At 45.2% G+C, this 21,159-nt stretch overlaps 1 protein-coding gene across 1 annotated transcript in view; it reads right to left on the bottom strand.

Moving 5' to 3' along the window:
• Positions 1 to 14,450, bottom strand: part of cpe (carboxypeptidase E) — a 38,012-nt gene extending 23,562 nt beyond the window's left edge. Inside the window, exon 1 of the mRNA XM_042314201.1 lies at positions 14,051 to 14,450. Within this exon, the coding sequence (XP_042170135.1) occupies positions 14,051 to 14,300 (250 nt within the window). The 5' untranslated portion in view covers positions 14,301 to 14,450. The remainder of the gene's footprint in view (positions 1 to 14,050) is intronic.
• Between the last annotated feature and the right edge of the window lie 6,709 nt (positions 14,451 to 21,159).

Below are 21,159 nucleotides of genomic sequence, written 5' to 3' on the forward strand. Positions count from 1 at the left end.
CTGTGATGTCTCCTGTCTGTGATGTCTCCTGTCTGTGATAGACCTGTGATGTCTCCTGTCTGTGATGTCTCCTGTCTGTGATGTCTCCTGTCTGTGATAGACCTGTGATGTCTCCTGTCTGTGATGCCTCCTGTCTGTGATGTCTCCTGTCTGTGATGTCTCCTGTCTGTGATAGACCAGTGATGTCTCCTGTCTGTGATGTCTCCTGTCTGTGATGTCTCCTGTCTGTGATGTCTCCTGTCTGCCAGACTGTGATGTCTCCTGTCTGTGATGTCTCCTGTCTGTCTGTGATGTCTCCTGTCTGTGATGTCTCCTGTCTGTGATGACCTGTGATGTCTCCTGTCTGTGATGTCTCCTGTCTGTGATGTCTCCTGTCTGTGATGTCTCCTGTCTGTGATGTCTCCCTGTGATGTCTCCTGTCTGTGATGTCTCCTGTCTGTGATGTCTCCTGTCTGTGATGTCTCCTGTCTGTGATGTAGTCTGTGATGTCTCCTGTCTGTGATGTCTCCTGTGATGTCTGTGATGTCTCCTGTCTGTGATGTCTCCTGTCTGTGATGTCTCCTGTCTGTGATGTCTCCTGTCTGTGATGTCTCCTGTCTGTGATGTCTCCTGTCTGTGATGTCTCCTGTCTGTGATGTCTCCTGTCTGTGATGTCTCCTGTCTGTGATGTCTCCTGTCTGTGATGTCTCCTGTCTGTGATGTCTCCTGTCTGTGATGTCTCCTGTCTGTGATGTCTCCTGTCTGTGATGTCTCCTGTCTGTGATGTCTCCTGTCTGTGATGTCTCCTGTCTGTGATGTCTCCTGTCTGTGATGTCTCCTGTCTGTGATGTCTCCAGTCTGTGATGTCTCCCTGTGTCTGTGATGTCTCCTGTCTGTGATGTCTCCTGTCTGTGATGTCTCCTGTCTGTGATGTCTCCTGTCTGTGATGTCTCCAGTCTGTGATGTCTCCTGTCTGTGATGTCTCCTGTCTGTGATGTCTCCTGTCTGTGATGTCTCCTGTCTGTGATGTCTCTCTGTGATGTCTGTCTGTGATGTCTCCTGTCTGTGATGTCTCCTGTCTGTGATAGACCTGTGATGTCTCCAGTCTGTGATGTCTCCTGTCTGTGATGTCTCCTGTCTGTGATGTCTCCTGTCTGTGATAGACCTGTGATGTCTCCTGTCTGTGATGTCTCCTGTCTGTGATGTCTCCTGTCTGTGATGTCTCCTGTCTGTGATAGACCTGTGATGTCTCCTGTCTGTGATGTCTCCTCTCTGTGATGTCTCCTGTCTGTGATGCCTCCTGTCTGTGATGTCTCCTGTCTGTGATGTCTCCTGTCTGTGATAGACTGATGTCTCCTGTCTGTGATGATGTCTCCTGTCTGTGATGTCTCCTGTCTGTGATGTCTCCTGTCTGTGATGTCTCCTGTCTGTGATGTCTCCTGTCTGTGATGATGTCTGTGATGTCTCCTGTCTGTGATGTCTCCTGTCTGTGATAGACCTGTGATGTCTCCAGTCTGTGATGTCTCCTGTCTGTGATGTCTCCTGTCTGTGATGTCTCCTGTCTGTGATAGACCGGTGATGTCTCCTGATGTCTGTGATGTCTCCTGTCTGTGATGTCTCCTGTCTGTGATGTCTCCTGTCTGTGATAGACCTGTGATGTCTCCTGTCTGTGATGTCTCCTGTCTGTGATGTCTCCTGTCTGTGATGTCTCCTGTCTGTGATGCCTCCTGTCTGTGATGTCTCCTGTCTGTGATAGACCTGTGATGTCTCCTGTCTGTGATGTCTCCTGTCTGTGATGTCTCCTGTCTGTGATGTCTCCTGTCTGTGATGTCTCCTGTCTGTGATGACCGGTGATGTCTCCTGTCTGTGATGTCTCCTGTCTGTGATGTCTCCTGTGATGTCTCCTGTCTGTGATGTCTGTGATGTCTCCTGTCTGTGATGTCTCCTGTCTGTGATAGACCTGTGATGTCTCCTGTCTGTGATGTCTCCTGTCTGTGATGTCTCCTGTCTGTGATGTCTCCTGTCTGTGATAGACCTGTGATGTCTCCTGTCTGTGATGTCTCCTGTCTGTGATGTCTCCTGTCTGTGATAGACCTGTGATGTCTCCTGTCTGTGATGTCTCCTGTCTGTGATGTCTCCTGTCTGTGATGTCTCCTGTCTGTGATAGACCTGTGATGTCTCCTGTCTGTGATGTCTCCTGTCTGTGATGTCTCCTGTCTGTGATGCCTCCTGTCTGTGATAGACCGGTGATGTCTCCTGTCTGTGATGTCTCCTGTCTGTGATGTCTCCTGTCTGTGATGTCTCCTGTCTGTGATAGACCTGTGATGTCTCCTGTCTGTGATGTCTCCTGTCTGTGATGCCTCCTGTCTGTGATGCCTCCTGTCTGTGATGCCTCCTTTCTGTGATAGACCAGTGATGTCTCCTGTCGCTGATGTCTCCTGTCTGTGACGTCTCCTGTCTGTGATGTCTCCTGTCTGTGATAGAACTGTGATGCCTCCTGTCTCTGATGTCTCCTGTCGCTGATGTCTCCTGTCTGTGACGTCTCCTGTCTGTGATGACTCCTGTCTGTGATAGAACTGTGATGCCTCCTGTCTGTGATGTCTCCAGTCTGTGATGCCTCCTGTCTGTGATTTCTCCTGTCTGTGATGTCTCCTGTCTGTGATGCCTCCTGTCTGTGATATCTCCTGTTTGTGATGTCTCCTGTCTGTGATGTCTCCTGTCTGTGATAGAACTGTGATGTCTCCAGTCTGTGATGTCTCCTCTCTGTGATGTCTCCTGTCTGTGATGCCTCCTGTCTGTGATGTCTCCAGTCTGTGATGTCTCCTGTCTGTGATGTCTCCTGTCTGTGATAGAACTGTGATGTCTCCTGTCTGTGATGTCTCCTCTCTGTGATGTCTCCTGTCTGAGATGCCTCCTGTCTGTGATGTCTCCTGTCTGTGATAGACCTGTGATGTCTCCAGTCTGTGATGCCTCCTGTCTGTGATGTCTCCTGTCTGTTATGTCTCCTGTCTGTGATAGACCGGTGATGTCTCCTGTCTGTGATGTCTCCTGTCTGTGATAGACCTGTGATGTCTCCTGTCTGTGATGTCTCCTGTCTGTGATGTCTCCTGTCTGTGATAGACCTGTGATGTCTCCTGTCTGTGATGTCTCCTGTCTGTGATGTCTCCTGTCTGTGATGTCTCCTGTCTGTGATGCCTCCTGTCTGTGAAGCCTCCTGTCTGTGATGTCTCCTGTCTGTGATGTCTCCTGTCTGTGATAGACCTGTGATGTCTCCTGTCTGTGATGTCTCCTGTCTGTGATGTCTCCTGTCTGTGATGTCTCCTGTCTGTGATGCCTCCTGTCTGTGAAGCCTCCTGTCTGTGATGTCTCCTTTCTGTGATAGACCAGTGATGTCTCCTGTCGCTGATGTCTCCTGTCTGTGACGTCTCCTGTCTGTGATGTCTCCTGTCTGTGATAGAACTGTGATGCCTCCTGTCTGTGATGTCTCCTGTCTGTGATGTCTCCTGTCTGTGATGTCTCCTCTGTCATGTCTCCTGTCTGTGATGTCTCCTGTCTGTGATGTCTCCTGTCTGTGATGTCTCCTCTCTGTGATGTCTCCTGTCTGTGATGTCTCCTGTCTGTGATGTCTCCTGTCTGGAATGTCTCCTGTCTGTGATGTCTCCTGTCTGTGATGTCTCCTGTCTGTGATGTCTCCTCTCTGATGTCTCCTGTCTGTGATGTCTCCTGTCTGTGATGTCTCCTGTCTGTGATGTCTCCTGTCTGTGATGTCTCCTGTCTGTGATGTCTCCTGTCTGTGATGTCTCCTGTCTGTGATGTCTCCTGTCTGTGAATGTCTCCTGTCTGTGATGTCTCCTGTCTGTGATGTCTCCTGTCTGTGATGTCTCCTGTCTGTGATGTCTCCTGTCTGTGATGTCTCCTCTCTGTGATGTCTCCTCTCTGTGATGTCTCCTGTCTGTGATGTCTCCTGTCTGTGATGTCTCCTGTCTGTGATGTCTCCTGTCTGTGATGTCTCCTGTCTGTGATGTCTCCTGTCTGTGATGTCTCCTGTCTGTGATAGACCTGTACGTCACACTGCCACGCTAACACACACACACACACACACACACACACACACACACACACTCAGGAGGACATGCAGGGCATAACTAATGGACCCCTAATGGACTCTCAGTTTCCTCAACAGTAAGGCTAGATCAGGAAACTACATTACTGTGATGACCAGTCACTGTCAAGACAGAGAGAGAGAAATAGAGAAGGTTAAGAGACAGAGAGAGAGAGAGAGAGAGAGAGAGAGAGAGAGAGAGAGAGTGAGACAGAGAGAGAGAGAGAGAGAGAGAGAGAGAGAGACAGAGAGAGAGAGAGAGAGAGAGAGAGAGAGAATGTGGGTTTCCTCAGATGTATAATTGATGATCTCTGGCTGCAACATCGACATCACTCTCTGATACTGAAACATTTACACATCACTCTCTTCTACCTGGTCTCTACTTCAGTCCCTATAGTTTGTCCTGTTTGTGATGTGGCTGGTTCTACCTGGTCTCTACTTCAGTCCCTATAGTTTGTCCTGTTTGTGATGTGGCTGGTTCTACCTGGTCTCTACTTCAGTCCCTATAGTTTGTCCTGTTTGTGATGTGGCTGGTTCCACCTTGTCTCTACTTCAGTCCCTATAGTTTGTCCTGTTTGTGATGTGGCTGGTTCTACCTGGTCTCTACTTCAGTCCCTATAGTTTGTCCTGTTTGTGATGTGGCTGGTTCTACCTGGTCTCTACTTCAGTCCCTATAGTTTGTCCTGTTTGTGATGTGGCTGGTTCTACCTGGTCTTGTAGAGAAATGCTATTTCTTATGCAGGTGACCAACCTATTGCTAATACAGGGCTACAACTCAAAGTAAAGCCTGTGGGGTCCCCTACAGGATAGCTCCCGCATTACACTAACTGCCAAAACCAGCGCACACACATAATCTCCTTTGTAGCTGAACATTGTGTGCCCGAAGAGGATTCTACGATGACGGACAGACAACTGAGCCAATGGCGGAAGACTACAGACTACACCCCAGCTGAACCAATCCAAAGATCCGATCTTCCAGAATCAACCTACTTTCTGTTCTGTATATTAGTGGTGTACTGATTGTAACGGTCTCTTTGCCTGCTGTTCCATACGAACTAACGGAGGAGCCGTAATTACGCTGTACTAGATATCTTCACTCTGAATAAACTGTTACTTGTCATAAAATTTACCACTTTGTCTGAATCGATCCTTCACCGGCTCACCCATCTACATATCTAATTTCTAACAGTCTCTACTTCAGTCCCTATAGTTTGTCCTGTTTGTGATGTGGCTGGTTCTACCTGGTCTCTACTTCAGTCCCTATAGTTTGTCCTGTTTGTGATGTGGCTGGTTCTACCTGGTCTCTACTTCAGTCCCTATAGTTTGTCCTGTTTGTGATGTGGCTGGTTCTACCTGGTCTCTTCAGGCTGAATGCAGTAGAATTATTTACTTCCTGTCAACTGATTACACACACACACACACACACACAAACCACACAACCCCCACCCCTACCCACACACACAAACACACCACACAACACCCCCCCCCCACACCTACCCACACACACACACACACACACACACACACAGAGAGAGACACTATCCTGACAGATGGCCGACCCGAAGGGAGGCAGGCAGCTCACAGCACTAAGCCGATCTGTGGTCATGACAACCACAGCTATTTCAGATGAACCTTAAAGACACATCACCTCTCAGACAGAACGGATCGATCAAACACAGAACATGGACAGAAACAGACAGAAGATGAAAACATGAAAATAAATAGAGGAGAGAATGTCTCTCTTCCCCTGCCACCCTTTCTCTTCCCCTCTCTCTCTCTCTCTCTCTTTCTATCTCTCTCCCTCCCCCTTTCTCTTCCCCTCTCTCTCTCTCTTTCTATCTCTCTCTCTCTCTCTCTTTCTCTCTCTCTCTCTTTCTCTCTCTCTCTCTTTCTATCTCTTTCTCTCTCTCCCTCCCCTTTGAAAATAAATAGAGGAGAGAATGTCTCTCTTCCCCTGCCACCCTTTCTCTTCCCCTCTCTCTCTCTTCCCCTCTCTCTCTTTCTATCTCTCTCTCTCTCTCTTCCCCTCCCCCTCTCTCTCTATCTCTTTCTCTCTCTCCCCCTTTCTCTTCCCCTCTCTCTCTCTCTTTCTATCTCTTTCTCTCTCTCCCCCTTTCTCTTCCCCTCTCTCTCTTTCTCTCTCTCCCCTTTCTCTTCCCCTCTCTCTCTTTCCTTCTCTCTCTCTCTTCCCCTCCCCCTTTCGCTCCCCCTCTCTCTTTCTATCTCTCTCTCTTTCTCTTTCCCTCCCATTTCTTTCTCTCCCTCTCTATCCATCTCTCTGGTGTTTCTACAGCGTGTGTTCATTGGGTGGGAGGCTCCCCCGGAGACGGGAGCTGAGCTGCATGTACAGGATGGAAACTCATCAGGGACCAATAACCAACACACATCGTGACTCAAGCTGATGCACGTTATGCACTCCAGAATGTTATGAAGATCAGATGAATTTCAATTCATTGCAAAGTCCCTCTTTGCCATGAATCCCCCCCCCAAAACAATTCCACTGCATTTCAGCACTGCCACAAAAGGGCCAGCTGACATCATGTCAATGATTCTCTTGTTAACACAGGTGTGAGTGTTGACGAGGATAAGGCTGGAGATCACTCTGTCATGCTGATTGAGTTCGAATATCAGACTGGAAGCTTCAAAAGGAGGGTGGTGCTTGGAATCATTGTTTTTCCTCTGTCAACCATGGTTACCTGCAAGGAAACACGTGCCGTCATCATTGCTTCGCACAAAAAGAGCTTCACAGGCAAGGATATTGCTGCCAGTAAGATTGCACCTAAATCAACCATTTATCGAATCATCAAGAACTTCAAGGAGAGCGGTTGAATTGTTGTGAAGAAGGCTTCAGGGCACCCAAGAAAGTCCAGCAAGCGCTAGGACCGTCTCTTAAAGTTGATTCAGCTGCGGGATCGGGGCACCACCAGTACAGAGCTTGATCAGGAATGGCAGCAGGCAGGTGTGAGTGCATCTGCACGCACATTGAGGCGAAGACTTTTGGAGGATGGCCTGGTGTCAAGAAGGGCAGCAAAAAAGCCACTTCTCTCCAGGAAAACCATCAGAGACAGACTGATATTCTGCAAAAGGTACAGGGATTAGACTGCTGAGGACTGGGGTAAAGTCATTTTCTCTGAAAAATTCCCTTTCCGATTGTTTGGGGCATCCGGAAAAAAGCTTGTCTGGAGAAGGCAAGGTGAGCGCCACCATCAGTCCCGTGTCATGCCAACAGTGTCATGCCTTCTCAGCCAAGGGTTCACTCACAATGTTGCCTAAGACCACAGCTGTGAATAAAGAATGGTACCAACACATCCCCCAAGAGCAACTTCTCCCAAACATCCAGGAACAGTTTGGTGAAGAACAATGCCTTTTCCAGCATGATGCAGCACCTTGCCATAAGGCAAAAGTGATAACTAAGTGGCTCGGGGAACAGAACATCGATATTTTAGGTCCATGGCCAGGAAACTCTCCAGACATTAATCCCATTGAGAACTTGTGGTCAATCCCCAAGAGGCGGGTGGAAATACAAAAACCCACAAATTATGACAAACTCCAAGCATTATGCAGGAATGGGCTGCCATCAGTCAGGATGTGGCCCAGAAGGTCACTGACAGCATGCCATCAGTCAGGATGTGGCCCAGAAGGTCACTGACAGCATGCCATCAGTCAGGATGTGGCCCAGAAGGTCACTGACAGCATCATCAGTCAGGATGTGGCCCAGAAGGTCACTGACAGCATGCCATCAGTCAGGATGTGGCCCAGAAGGTCACTGACAGCATGCCATCAGTCAGGATGTGGCCCAGAAGGTCACTGACAGCATGCCATCAGTCAGGATGTGGCCCAGAAGGTCACTGACAGCATGCCATCAGTCAGATGTGGCCCAGAAGGTCACTGACAGCATGCCATCAGTCAGGATGTGGCCCAGAAGGTCACTGACAGCATGCCATCAGTCAGGATGTGGCCCAGAAGGTCACTGACAGCATGCCATCAGTCAGGATGTGGCCCAGAAGGTCACTGACAGCATGCCATCAGTCAGGATGTGGCCCAGAAGGTCACTGACAGCATGCCATCAGTCAGGATGTGGCCCAGAAGGTCACTGACAGCATGCCATCAGTCAGGATGTGGCCCAGAAGGTCACTGACAGCATGCCATCAGTCAGGATGTGGCCCAGAAGGTCACTGACAGCATGCCATCAGTCAGGATGTGGCCCAGAAGGTCACTGACAGCATGCCATCAGTCAGTCAGGTCACTGTGGCAGTCAGAAGGTCACTGACAGCATGCCATCAGTCAGGATGTGGCCCAGAAGGTCACTGACAGCATGCCATCAGTCAGGATGTGGCCCAGAAGGTCACTGACAGCATGCCATCAGTCAGGATGTGGCCCAGAAGGTCACTGACAGCATGCCATCAGTCAGATGTGGCCCAGAAGGTCACTGACAGCATGCCATCAGTCAGGATGTGGCCCAGAAGGTCACTGACAGCATGCCATCAGTCAGGATGTGGCCCAGAAGGTCACTGACAGCATGCCATCAGTCAGGATGTGGCCCAGAAGGTCACTGACAGCATGCCATCAGTCAGGATGTGGCCCAGAAGGTCACTGACAGCATGCCATCAGTCAGGATGTGGCCCAGAAGGTCACTGACAGCATGCCATCAGTCAGGATGTGGCCCAGAAGGTCACTGACAGCATGCCATCAGTCAGGATGTGGCCCAGAAGGTCACTGACAGCATGCCATCAGTCAGGATGTGGCCCAGAAGGTCACTGACAGCATGCCATCAGTCAGGATGTGGCCCAGAAGGTCACTGACAGCATGCCATCAGTCAGGATGTGGCCCAGAAGGTCACTGACAGCATGCCATCAGTCAGGATGTGGCCCAGAAGGTCACTGACAGCATGCCATCAGTCAGGATGTGGCCCAGAAGGTCACTGACAGCATGCCATCAGCATGCCAGGTCACTGACAGCATGCCATCAGTCAGGATGTGGCCCAGAAGGTCACTGACAGCATGCCATCAGTCAGGATGTGGCCCAGAAGGTCACTGACAGCATGCCATCAGTCAGGATGTGGCCAGAAGGTCACTGACAGCATGCCATCAGTCAGGATGTGGCCCAGAAGGTCACTGACAGCATGCCATCAGTCAGGATGTGGCCCAGAAGGTCACTGACAGCATGCCATCAGTCAGGATGTGGCCCAGAAGGTCACTGACAGCATGCCATCAGTCAGGATGTGGCCCAGAAGGTCACTGACAGCATGCCATCAGTCAGGATGTGGCCCAGAAGGTCACTGACAGCATGCCATCAGTCAGGATGTGGCCCAGAAGGTCACTGACAGCATGCCATCAGTCAGGATGTGGCCCAGAAGGTCACTGACAGCATGCCATCAGTCAGGATGTGGCCCAGAAGGTCACTGACAGCATGCCATCAGTCAGGATGTGGCCCAGAAGGTCACTGACAGCATGCCATCAGTCAGGATGTGGCCCAGAAGGTCACTGACAGCATGCCATCAGTCAGGATGTGGCCCAGAAGGTCACTGACAGCATGCCATCAGTCAGGATGTGGCCCAGAAGGTCACTGACAGCATGCCATCAGTCAGGATGTGGCCCAGAAGGTCACTGACAGCATGCCATCAGTCAGGATGTGGCCCAGAAGGTCACTGACAGCATGCCATCAGTCAGGATGTGGCCCAGAAGGTCACTGACAGCATGCCATCAGTCAGGATGTGGCCCAGAAGGTCACTGACAGCATGCCATCAGTCAGGATGTGGCCCAGAAGGTCACTGACAGCATGCCATCAGTCAGGATGTGGCCCAGAAGGTCACTGACAGCATGCCATCAGTCAGGATGTGGCCCAGAAGGTCACTGACAGCATGCCATCAGTCAGGATGTGGCCCAGAAGGTCACTGACAGCATGCCATCAGTCAGGATGTGGCCCAGAAGGTCACTGACAGCATGCCATCAGTCAGGATGTGGCCCAGAAGGTCACTGACAGCATGCCATCAGTCAGGATGTGGCCCAGAAGGTCACTGACAGCATGCCATCAGTCAGGATGTGGCCCAGAAGGTCACTGACAGCATGCCATCAGTCAGGATGTGGCCCAGAAGGTCACTGACAGCATGCCATCAGTCAGGATGTGTCACTGACAGCCCAGAAGGTCACTGACAGCATGCCATCAGTCAGGATGTGGCCCAGAAGGTCACTGACAGCATGCCATCAGTCAGGATGTGGCCCAGAAGGTCACTGACAGCATGCCATTAGTCAGGATGTGGCCCAGAAGGTCACTGACAGCATGCCATCAGTCAGGATGTGGCCCAGAAGGTCACTGACAGCATGCCATCAGTCAGGATGTGGCCCAGAAGGTCACTGACAGCATGCCATCAGTCAGGATGTGGCCCAGAAGGTCACTGACAGCATGCCAGGACGGATTGCAGTGGTCTTGAAAAATAAGGGTCAACACTGCAAATATTGACTTCATGTAATTGTCAATAACACTGTAATTATACTTCCATAGTAACATCTGGAAAAATATATATAAAGACACTGAAGCAGCAGACTTTGTGAAAATGTACATTTGTTTCATTCTCAAAACTTTTGGTCACGACTGTACAGACAATAGTAAGCAAGTATAAACACCATGGGACCACGCAGCCGTCATACCGCTCAGGAAGGAGACGTTCTGTCTCCTAGAGATCAACGTACTTTGGTGCGAAAAGTGCAAATCAATCCCAGAACAACAGCAAAGGACCTTGTGAAGATGCTGGAGGAAACAGGTACAAAAGTATCTATATCCACAGTAAAACGAGTCCTATATCAACATAACCTGAAAGGCCTCTCAGCAAGGAAGAAGCCACTGCTCCAAAACCACCATAAAAAAGCCAGATTACGGTTTGCAACTGCACATGGGGACAAAGATCATACTTTTTGGAGAAATGTCCTCTGGGCTGATGAAACAAAAACAGAACTGTTTGGCCATAATGACCATTGTTATGTTTGGAATAATGGGGAGGCTTGCAAGCCGAAGAACACCATCCTAACCGTGAAGCATGGGGGTGGCAGCATCATGTTGTGGGGGTGCTTTGCTGCAGGAGGAAGTGGTGCACTTCACAAAATAGATGGCATCATGAGGGAAGAAAATGATGTGGATATATTGAAGAAAGATCTCAAGACATCAGACAGGAAGTTAAAGCTTGGTCGCAAATGGGTCTTCCAAATGGACAATGACCCCAAGCATACTTCCAAAGTTGTGGCAAAATGGCTTAAGGACAACAAAGTCAAGGTATTGGAGTGGCCATCACAAAGCCCTGACCTCAATCCTATGGAAAATTTGTGGGCAGAACTGAAAAAGCGTGTGCGAGTAAGGAGGCCTACAAACCTGACTCAGTTACACCCGCTCTGTCAGGAGGAATGGGCCAAAATTCACCCAACTTATTGTGAGAAGCTTGTGGAAAGCTACCTGAAACGTTTGGCCCAAGTTAAACAATTTAAAGGCAATGCTACCAAATACTAATTGAGTGTATGTAAACTTCTGACCCACTGGGAATGTGATGAAAGTAACAAAAGCTGAAATAAATAATTCTCTCTACTATTCTTCTGACATTTCACATTCTTTAAATAAAGTGGTGATCCTAACTGACCTTTAAACTGATTTTCTAGGATTAAATGTCAGGAATTGTGAAAAAAACTGAGTTTAAATGTATTAGGCTAAGTGTACTTCTGAATTCAACTGTACCTTCATCTGTCTCTCTCTCTCTCTCTCACACACACACACACAGGTGTACGTGGCTAAGGTGTACACACACACACACACATCACCTGCTGTTCTTCAGCCTACATCTGTCAATCAACGGGGTCTGTAGTGACATAACTATAGGTAAGAGGTACACCCCATAATACTGTAACCCTAACACCTGTAGCCTAGCAACCAGACAGACAGGCAGACAGAGTGGCAGACAGCACTATCGCTGTTGTCATGGTGACTGATACATTAACTGACCCTAGGGGGTTAATGAAGTAGACACATATTTACTTCCTTCCTTCGTGTCCTTACTTCCTTACTTTCTATAGGCTATTTACATCAAACAGCTGTTCTCTAATTGTAAAGGTATGAGTCATAGTGTTAATAGCGGCTCAGACTGTGGCTATAACGGTGTGAATAAAGAGGATGAGACAGATGAATTCATCTAACAGTGGCTTCCATTTGCCGTGACTGTCTGATCAGAGCCAGAGCGGTTGGTTCAGCATCCCGGTCTGCTTCCGGGAGCACCTATATCGTGAGTCCCTCTCCTCCTGTAAAATGGCGGCGATGCCTTGCTTCAACAACCATCCAACACCCCCTCAAAACACACACACACATCACACACACACACACACACACACTGCGGTCCTCATTACAACGACACCTGCGCAGGCAGCATCATCATCTAACCCCGTTACTAGGCAGTGGCATACAGCCTGCCGGCCCTGCCTGACATCATAAAACAGCCACAGACAGCCATTCTGCGCTAAAACAGGACCGTATAAACAGACCAGTCATTCTGCGCTAAAACAGGGACTAGTCATTCTGCGCTAAAACAGGACTGTATAAACAGACCAGTCATTCTGCGCTAAAACAGGGACTAGTCATTCTGCGCTAAAACAGGACTGTATAAACAGACCAGTCATTCTGCGCTAAAACAGGACTGTATAAACAGACTAGTCATTCTGCGCTAAAACAGGACTGTATAAACAGACTAGTCATTCTGCGCTAAAACAGGACTGTATAAACAGACTAGTCATTCTGCGCTAAAACAGGACTGTATAAACAGACCAGTCATTCTGCGCTAAAACAGGACTGTATAAACAGACCAGTCATTCTGCGCTAAAACAGGACTGTATAAAAACAGTCATTCTGCGCTAAAACAGGACTGTATAAACAGACTAGTCATTCTGCGCTAAAACAGGACTGTATAAACAGAAGTCATTCTGCGCTAAAACAGGACTGTATAAACCTAGTCATTCTGCGCTAAAACAGGACTGTATAAACAGACCAGTCATTCTGCGCTAAAACAGGACTGTATAAACAGACTAGTCATTCTGCGCTAAAACAGGACTGTATAAACAGACTAGTCATTCTGCGCTAAAACAGGACTGTATAAACAGACCAGTCATTCTGCGCTAAAACAGGACTGTATAAACAGACCAGTCATTCTGCGCTAAAACAGGACTGTATAAACAGACCAGTCATTCTTCTGCGCATTAAAACAGGACTGTATAAACAGACCAGTCATTCTGCGCTAAAACAGGACTGTATAAACGCTAGTCATTCTGCGCTAAAACAGGACTGTATAAACAGACAGTCATTCTGCGCTAAAACAGGACTGTATAAACAGACCAGTCATTCTGCGCTAAAACAGGACTGTATAGTCATTCTGCGCTAAAACAGGACTGTATAAACCAGTCATTCTGCGCTAAAACAGGACTGTATAAACAGACCAGTCATTCTGCGCTAAAACAGGACTGTATAAACAGACCAGTCATTCTGCGCTAAAACAGGACTGTATAAACAGACCAGTCATTCTGCGCTAAAACAGGACTGTATAAACAGACCAGTCATTCTGCGCTAAAACAGGACTGTATAAACAGACCAGTCATTCTGCGCTAAAACAGGACTGTATAAACAGACCAGTCATTCTGCGCTAAAACAGGACTGTATAAACAGACCAGTCATTCTGCGCTAAAACAGGACTGTATAAACAGACTAGTCATTCTGCGCTAAAACAGGGACTAGTCATTCTGCGCTAAAACAGGACTGTATAAACAGACCAGTCATTCTGCGCTAAAACAGGACTGTATAAACAGACTAGTCATTCTGCCTAAAACAGGACTGTATAAACAGACCAGGCGTCGCCACAGCAGCGCTACTGTGGAGCTGTATTACCGTCTTATGAAAAAGGTCAACCGGTTTTAATAAAGAGAGATGGGGAACGGGGGTGTCACTGACCAGCCTCGTGCGTCCCGGGGTTGTCTGACATCTCCAGGACCAGCAGCTCGCGGCCCTCGAAGCTCTCCCCCACCGTGTAGATGCGCGTGATTGATGGACACTGCAGCCATACCGAAACGAGAGCCTTCCGTAGTTCCTCATACCGGTGATACTCGAACGAGATCTCCCCTTCCTCAGCCCCGGTAACGGGCCCGGTAGTGGACAGGACCGCCAGGGTCCACAGCAACACCAACGACACGAATCGGTTCATTGTTTCTCTCCGTTTCGCTCCCTCTGTCTGTCTGTTGTTCTATCTGCAGTCAGTTTGAGCCTTATCTCTCTAGTGCAGCCTAGCTCTGAGCTATAAATATACCCTCTCTCTCTCTCTCTCTCTCTCACTCTCTCTCACTCTCTCTCTCTGTGATGCGTGACTGTACCTGAGCTCCCCCTCTCCCTCTCTCTTTCTCTCTCTCTCACTCTCTCTCTCTCTCTCTCTGTGATGCGTGACTGTACCTGAGCTCCCCTCTCCCCTCCTCTCTCTCTCTCTCTCTCTCTCTCTCTCTGTGATGCGTGACTGTACCTGAGCTCCCCCTCTCCCTCTCTCTTTCTCTCTCTCTCACTCTCTCTCTCTCTCTCTCCTCTGGGATGTATGACTGTACCTGAGCTCCCCCTTTCTCCCTTTCTCCCTCCCTCCCTCCATACCTCCCTCTCTATAACACGATGAATGGGTGGGGAGGGACTTTGGTGTGTGTTCACACTGCAGAGTAGAGATGCAGTGAAGTGTGCCTCAGGGTTGGGGTTAATTCCAGTCAAATACTCTCTCCCTCTAAATTACATTTCAACGAATTCAAATTCGAGGTCAGTCTTTGAATTCAGAGATAATAACCTTGCTCTCAATTCCAACAGTTCCAACAATTCTACAAATTCCCATTGTGATGTAATTCCCTTGTGTTTCTCTGCGGATGGTGTCGTTGTTCAGATTTCACACTATTGTGGAGAGATGTACTGTTTGGATTCTTTACATACAATAGAAATAAGCGGAATCATTTTTATGTAATTCATTTCATTATTCTTTTGGCCAAATTTCATATACACAAATGTAAATTTACAAACAGAAAACCACATTTTCGTACACCTACAAAAAGAAATTGAACTGTATTTTAAGACGGTTAAATGCTCTACTAACAAAAAAGATGTTAGAATGGTAAGTATATGCATGTCCCTTAAGGTCCTTGTGTAATTATAATGTGATATTGCACCCCCAGCCCCGCCCCCAGGCCCGCCCCCAGCCCGCCCCCAGCCCGCCCCCAGCCCCGCCCCCAGCCCGCCCCCAGCCCCGCCCCTAGCTCGATTGTCTATCGTCTGTAATCTATGTATGCCGGTGTTCCCTCATGTGCTTTATGTATTGATTTGTTATTAAAATTAAAATTAAAAGATACGTGAACATGCCAGTTATAGCTAGCTAATAAAGAGCTATGTTAAGAAAAAAATACAAATACAAATGGTGTCGTTGTTCAGACAGCCGAGCTGTACAGGAAATAGAAGGACAACACACGGCACCGACAGAGAAGAGCAACATCCTACGAGTTCCAACCCAATTATTTAGTGACTTTTGTTTCCTGTTTATCTTTCACTTTGTTTCCTGTTTATCTTTTACTTTGTTTCCTGTTTATCTTTACTTTGTTTCCTGTTTCTTTACTTTGTTTCCTGTTTATCTTTACTTTGTTTCCTGTTTCTTTACTTTGTTTCCTGTTTATCTTTTACTTTGTTTCCTGTTTATCTTTTACTTTGTTTCCTGTTTATCTTTACTTTGTTTCCTGTTTCTTTACTTTGTTTCCTGTTTATCTTTACTTTGTTTCCTGTTTATATTTTACTGTTTCCTGTTTATATTTGACTTTGTTTCCTGTTTATCTTTTACTTTGTTTCCTGTTTCTTTACTTTGTTTCCTGTTTATATTTTACTGTTTCCTGTTTATATTTGACTTTGTTTCCTGTTTATCTTTTACTTTGTTTCCTGTTTATCTTTTACTTTGTTTCCTGTTTATATTTTACTGTTTCCTGTTTATATTTGACTTTGTTTCCTGTTTATATTTGACTTTGTTTCCTGTTTATATTTTACTTTGTTTCCTGTTTCTTTACTTTGTTTCCTGTTTATCTTTACTTTGTTTCCTGTTTCTTTACTTTGTTTCCTGTTTATCTTTTACTTTGTTTCCTGTTTATCTTTTACTTTGTTTCCTGTTTATATTTTACTTTGTTTCCTGTTTATCTTTTACTTTGTTTCCTGTTTATCTTTACTTTGTTTCCTGTTTATCTTGACTTTATGTACAGAATGTTCATAGTATTATCACATATGACCGCCAAGTACTTCTGGAAATCAGATCGACAGTGACTGATCTCCTTTTAGAGTGACCAAAAACACTGCAGACACAGACAGCGGGACATGAGAATGTACCAAAAACACTGCAGACACAGACAGCAGGACATGAGAATGTACCAAAAACACTGCAGACACAGACAGCAGGACATGAGAATGTACCAAAAACACTGCAGACACAGACAGCGGGACATGAGAATGTACCAAAACACTGCAGACACACAGGACATGAAAACAAAAACACTGCAGACAGCAGGACATGAGAATGTACCAAAAACACTGCAGACACAGACAGCAGGACATGAGAATGTACCAAAACACTGCAGACACAGACAGCGGGACATGAGAATGTACCAGCGGGACATGAAAAACACTGCAGACAGCAGGACATGAGAATGTACCAAAACACTGCAGACAGCAGGCAGTACCAAAAACACAGACAGCAGGACATGAGAATGTACCAAAAACACTGCAGACAGACAGGACATGAGAATGTACCAAAAACACAGACACAGACAGCGGGACATGAGAATGTACCAAAAGGCAGACATGAGCAGGACATGAGAATGTACCAAAAACACACAGACACAGACAGCAGGACATGAGAATGTACCAAAAACACTGCAGACACAGACAGCAGGACATGAGAATGTACCAAAAACACTGCAGACAGACAGCAGGACATGAGAATGTACCAAAAACACTGCAGACAGACAGCAGGACATGAGAATGTACCAAAAACACTGCAGACAGACAGCAGGACATGAGAATGTACCAAAAACACTGCAGACAGACAGCAGGACATGAGAATGTACCAAAAACACTGCAGACAGACAGCAGGACATGAGAATGTACCAAAAACACTGCAGACAGCGGGACTATAGTATCTATATATGAGTTGGTCTGTTATAGACTGAATGGGTATATAGTATCTATATATGAATTGGTCTGTTATAGACTGAATGGGTATATAGTATCTATATATGAGTTGGTCTGTTATAGACTGAATGGGTATATAGTAACTATATATGAGTTGGTCTGTTATAGACTGAATGGGTATATAGTAACTATATATGAGTTGGTCTATTATAGACTGAATGGGTATATATTAACTATATATGAATTGGTCTGTTATAGACTGAATGGGACTATAGTATCTATATATGAGTTGGTCTATTATAGACTGAATGGGTATATATTAACTATATATGAGTTGGTCTGTTATAAACCTATAGACTGAATGGGTATATAGTATCTATATATGAGTTGGTCTATTATAGACCTATAGACTGAATGGGTATATAGTATCTATATATGAGTTGTTATATTATAGACCTATAGACTGAATGGGTATATAGTATCTATATATGAGTTGGTCTATTATAGACCTATAGACTGAATGGTCTATTATAGACTGAATATAGTATCTATATATGAGTTGGTCTGTTATAGACTGAATTATAGACCTATAGACTGAATGGGTATATAGTATCTATATATGAGTTGGTCTATTATAGACTGAATGGGTATATAGTATCTATATATGAGTTGGTCTATTATAGACTGAAGACTATATATGAATTGGTCTGTTATAGACTGAATGGGACTATATATGAGTTGGTCTATTATAGACTGAATGAGTTGGTCTGTTATAAACCTATAGACTGAATGGGTATATAGTATCTATATATGAGTTGGTCTATTATAGACCTATAGACTGAATGGGTATATAGTATCTATATATGAGTTGTTATATTATAGACCTATAGACTGAATGGGTATATAGTATCTATATATGAGTTGGTCTATTATAGACCTATAGACTGAATGGGTATATAGTATCTATATTATAGACTGAATGGGTATAGACTGAATGGGTATATAGTATCTATATATGAGTTGGTATATTATAGACCTATAGACTGAATGGGTATATAGTATCTATATATGAGTTGGTCTGTTATAGACTGAATGGGTATATAGTATCTATATATGAGTTGGTCTGTTATAGACTGAATGGGTATATAGTATCTATATATGAGTTGGTCTGTTATAGACTGAATGGGTATATAGTATCTATATATGAGTTGGTCTATTATAGACCTATAGACTGAATGGGTATATAGTATCTATATATGAGTTGGTCTATTATAGACCTATAGACTGAATGGGTATATAGTATCTATATATGAGTTGGTCTATTATAGACTGAATGGGTATATAGTATCTATATATGAGTTGGTCTATTATAGACTGAATGGGTATATATTATCTATATAGGAGTCGGTATATTATGGACCTATAGACTGAATGGGTATATACTATATATCTATATATGAGTTGGTCTATTATAGACTGAATGGGTATATAGTATCTATATATGAGTTGGTCTATTATAGACCTATAGACTGAATGGGTATATAGTATCTATATATGAGTTGGTCTATTATAGACTGAATGGGTATATATTAACTATATATGAATTGGTATTATAGACCTATAGACTGAATGGGTATATAGTAACTATATTTGAGTTGGTCTATTATAGACCTATAGACTGAATGGGTATATAGTAACTATATATGAGTTGGTCTGTTATAGACTGAATGGGTATATAGTATCTATAAATGAGTTGGTCTATTATAGACCTATAGACTGAATGGGTATATAGTATCTATATATGAGTTGGTCTATTATATACCTATACACTGAATGGGTATATCGTATCTATATATGAGTTGGTCTATTAAAGACTGAATGGGTATATAGTATCAATATATGAGTTGGTCTATTATAGACCTATAGACTGAATGGGTATATAGTATCTATAAATGAGTTGGTCTATTATAGACCTATAGACTGAATGGGTATATAGTATCTATATATGAGTTGGTCTATTATATACCTATAGACTGAATGGGTATATAGTATCTATATATGAGTTGGTCTATTATAGACCTATAGGATGAATGGGTATATACTATATACAGTGGGGCAAAAAAGTATTTAGTCAGCCACCAATTGTGCAAGTTCTCCCACTTAAAAAGATGAGAGAGGCCTGTAATTTTCATCATAGATATACTTCAACTATGACAGACAAAATGAGAAGAAAAAAAATCCAGAAAATCACATTGTGGGATTTTAATGAATTTATTTGCAAATTATGGTGGAAAATAAGTATTTGGTCACCTACAAACAAGCAAGATTTCTGGCTCTCACAGACCTGTAACTTCTTCTTTAAGAGGCTCCTCTGTCCTCCACTCGTTACCTGTATTAATGGCACCTGTTTGAACTTGTTATCAGTATAAAAGACACCTGTCCACAACCTCAAACAGTCACACTCCAAACTCCACTATGGCCAAGACCAAAGAGCTGTCAAAGGACACCAGAAACAAAATTGTAGACCTGCACCAGGCTGGTAAGACTGAATCTGCAATAGGTAAGCAGCTTGGTTTGAAGAAATCAACTGTGGGAGCAATTATTAGGAAATGGAAGACATACAAGACCACTGATAATCTCCCTCGATCTGGGGCTCCACGCAAGATCTCAACCCGTGGGGTCAAAATGATCACAAGAACGGTGAGCAAAAATCCCAGAACCACACGGGGGACCTAGTGAATGACCTGCAGAGAGCTGGGACCAAAGTAACAAAGCCTACCATCAGTAACACACTACGCCGCCAGGGACTCAAATCCTGCAGTGCCAGACGTGTCCCCCTGCTTAAGCCAGTACATGTCCAGGCCCGTCTGAAGTTTGCTAGAGAGCATTTGGATGATCCAGAAGAAGATTGGGAGAATGTCATATGGTCAGATGAAACCAAAATATAACTTTTGGTAAAAACTCAACTCGTCGTGTTTGGAGGACAAAGAATGCTGAGTTGCATCCAAAGAACACCATACCTACTGTGAAGCATGGGGGTGGAAACATCATGCTTTGGGGCTGTTTTTCTGCAAAGGGACCAGGACGACTGATCCGTGTAAAGGAAAGAATGAATGGAGCCATGTATCGTGAGATTTTGAGTGAAAACCTCATTCCATCAGCAAGGGCATTGAAGATGAAACGTGGCTGGGTCTTTCATCATGACAATGATCCCAAACACACCGCCCGGGCAACGAAGGAGTGGCTTCGTAAGAAGCATTTCAAGGTGCTGGAGTGGCCTAGCCAGTCTCCAGATCTCAACCCCATCGAAAATCTTTGGAGGGAGTTGAAAGTCCGTGTTGCCCAGCAACAGCCCCAAAACATCACTGCTCTAGAGGAGATCTGCATGGAGGAATGGGCCAAAATACCAGCAACAGTGTATGAAAACCTTGTAAAGACTTACAGAAAACGGTTTACCTCTGTCATTGCCAACAAAGGGTATATAACAAAGTATTGAGATAAACTTTTGTTATTAACCAAATACTTATTTTCCACCATCATTTGCAAATAAATTCATAAAAAATCCTACAATGTGATTTTCTGGATTTTTTTCCCCTCATTTTGTCTGTCATAGTTGAAGTGTACCTATGATGAAAATTACAGGCCTCTCTCATCTTTTTAAGTGGGAGAACTTGCACAATTGGTGGCTGACTAAATACTTTTTTGTCCCACTGTATATGAGTTGAATGTCTATTATAGACCTATAGACTGCATGGGTATATCATATCTATATATGAGTTGTTATATTATGGAACTATAGACTGAATGGGTATATCATATCTATATATGAGTTGTTATATTATGGAACTATAGACGGAATGGGTATATAGTATATACAG

The sequence above is a fragment of the Oncorhynchus tshawytscha genome, unplaced genomic scaffold (genome assembly GCF_018296145.1).
Source record: "Oncorhynchus tshawytscha isolate Ot180627B unplaced genomic scaffold, Otsh_v2.0 Un_contig_4250_pilon_pilon, whole genome shotgun sequence".
Taxonomy (NCBI): domain Eukaryota; kingdom Metazoa; phylum Chordata; class Actinopteri; order Salmoniformes; family Salmonidae; genus Oncorhynchus; species Oncorhynchus tshawytscha.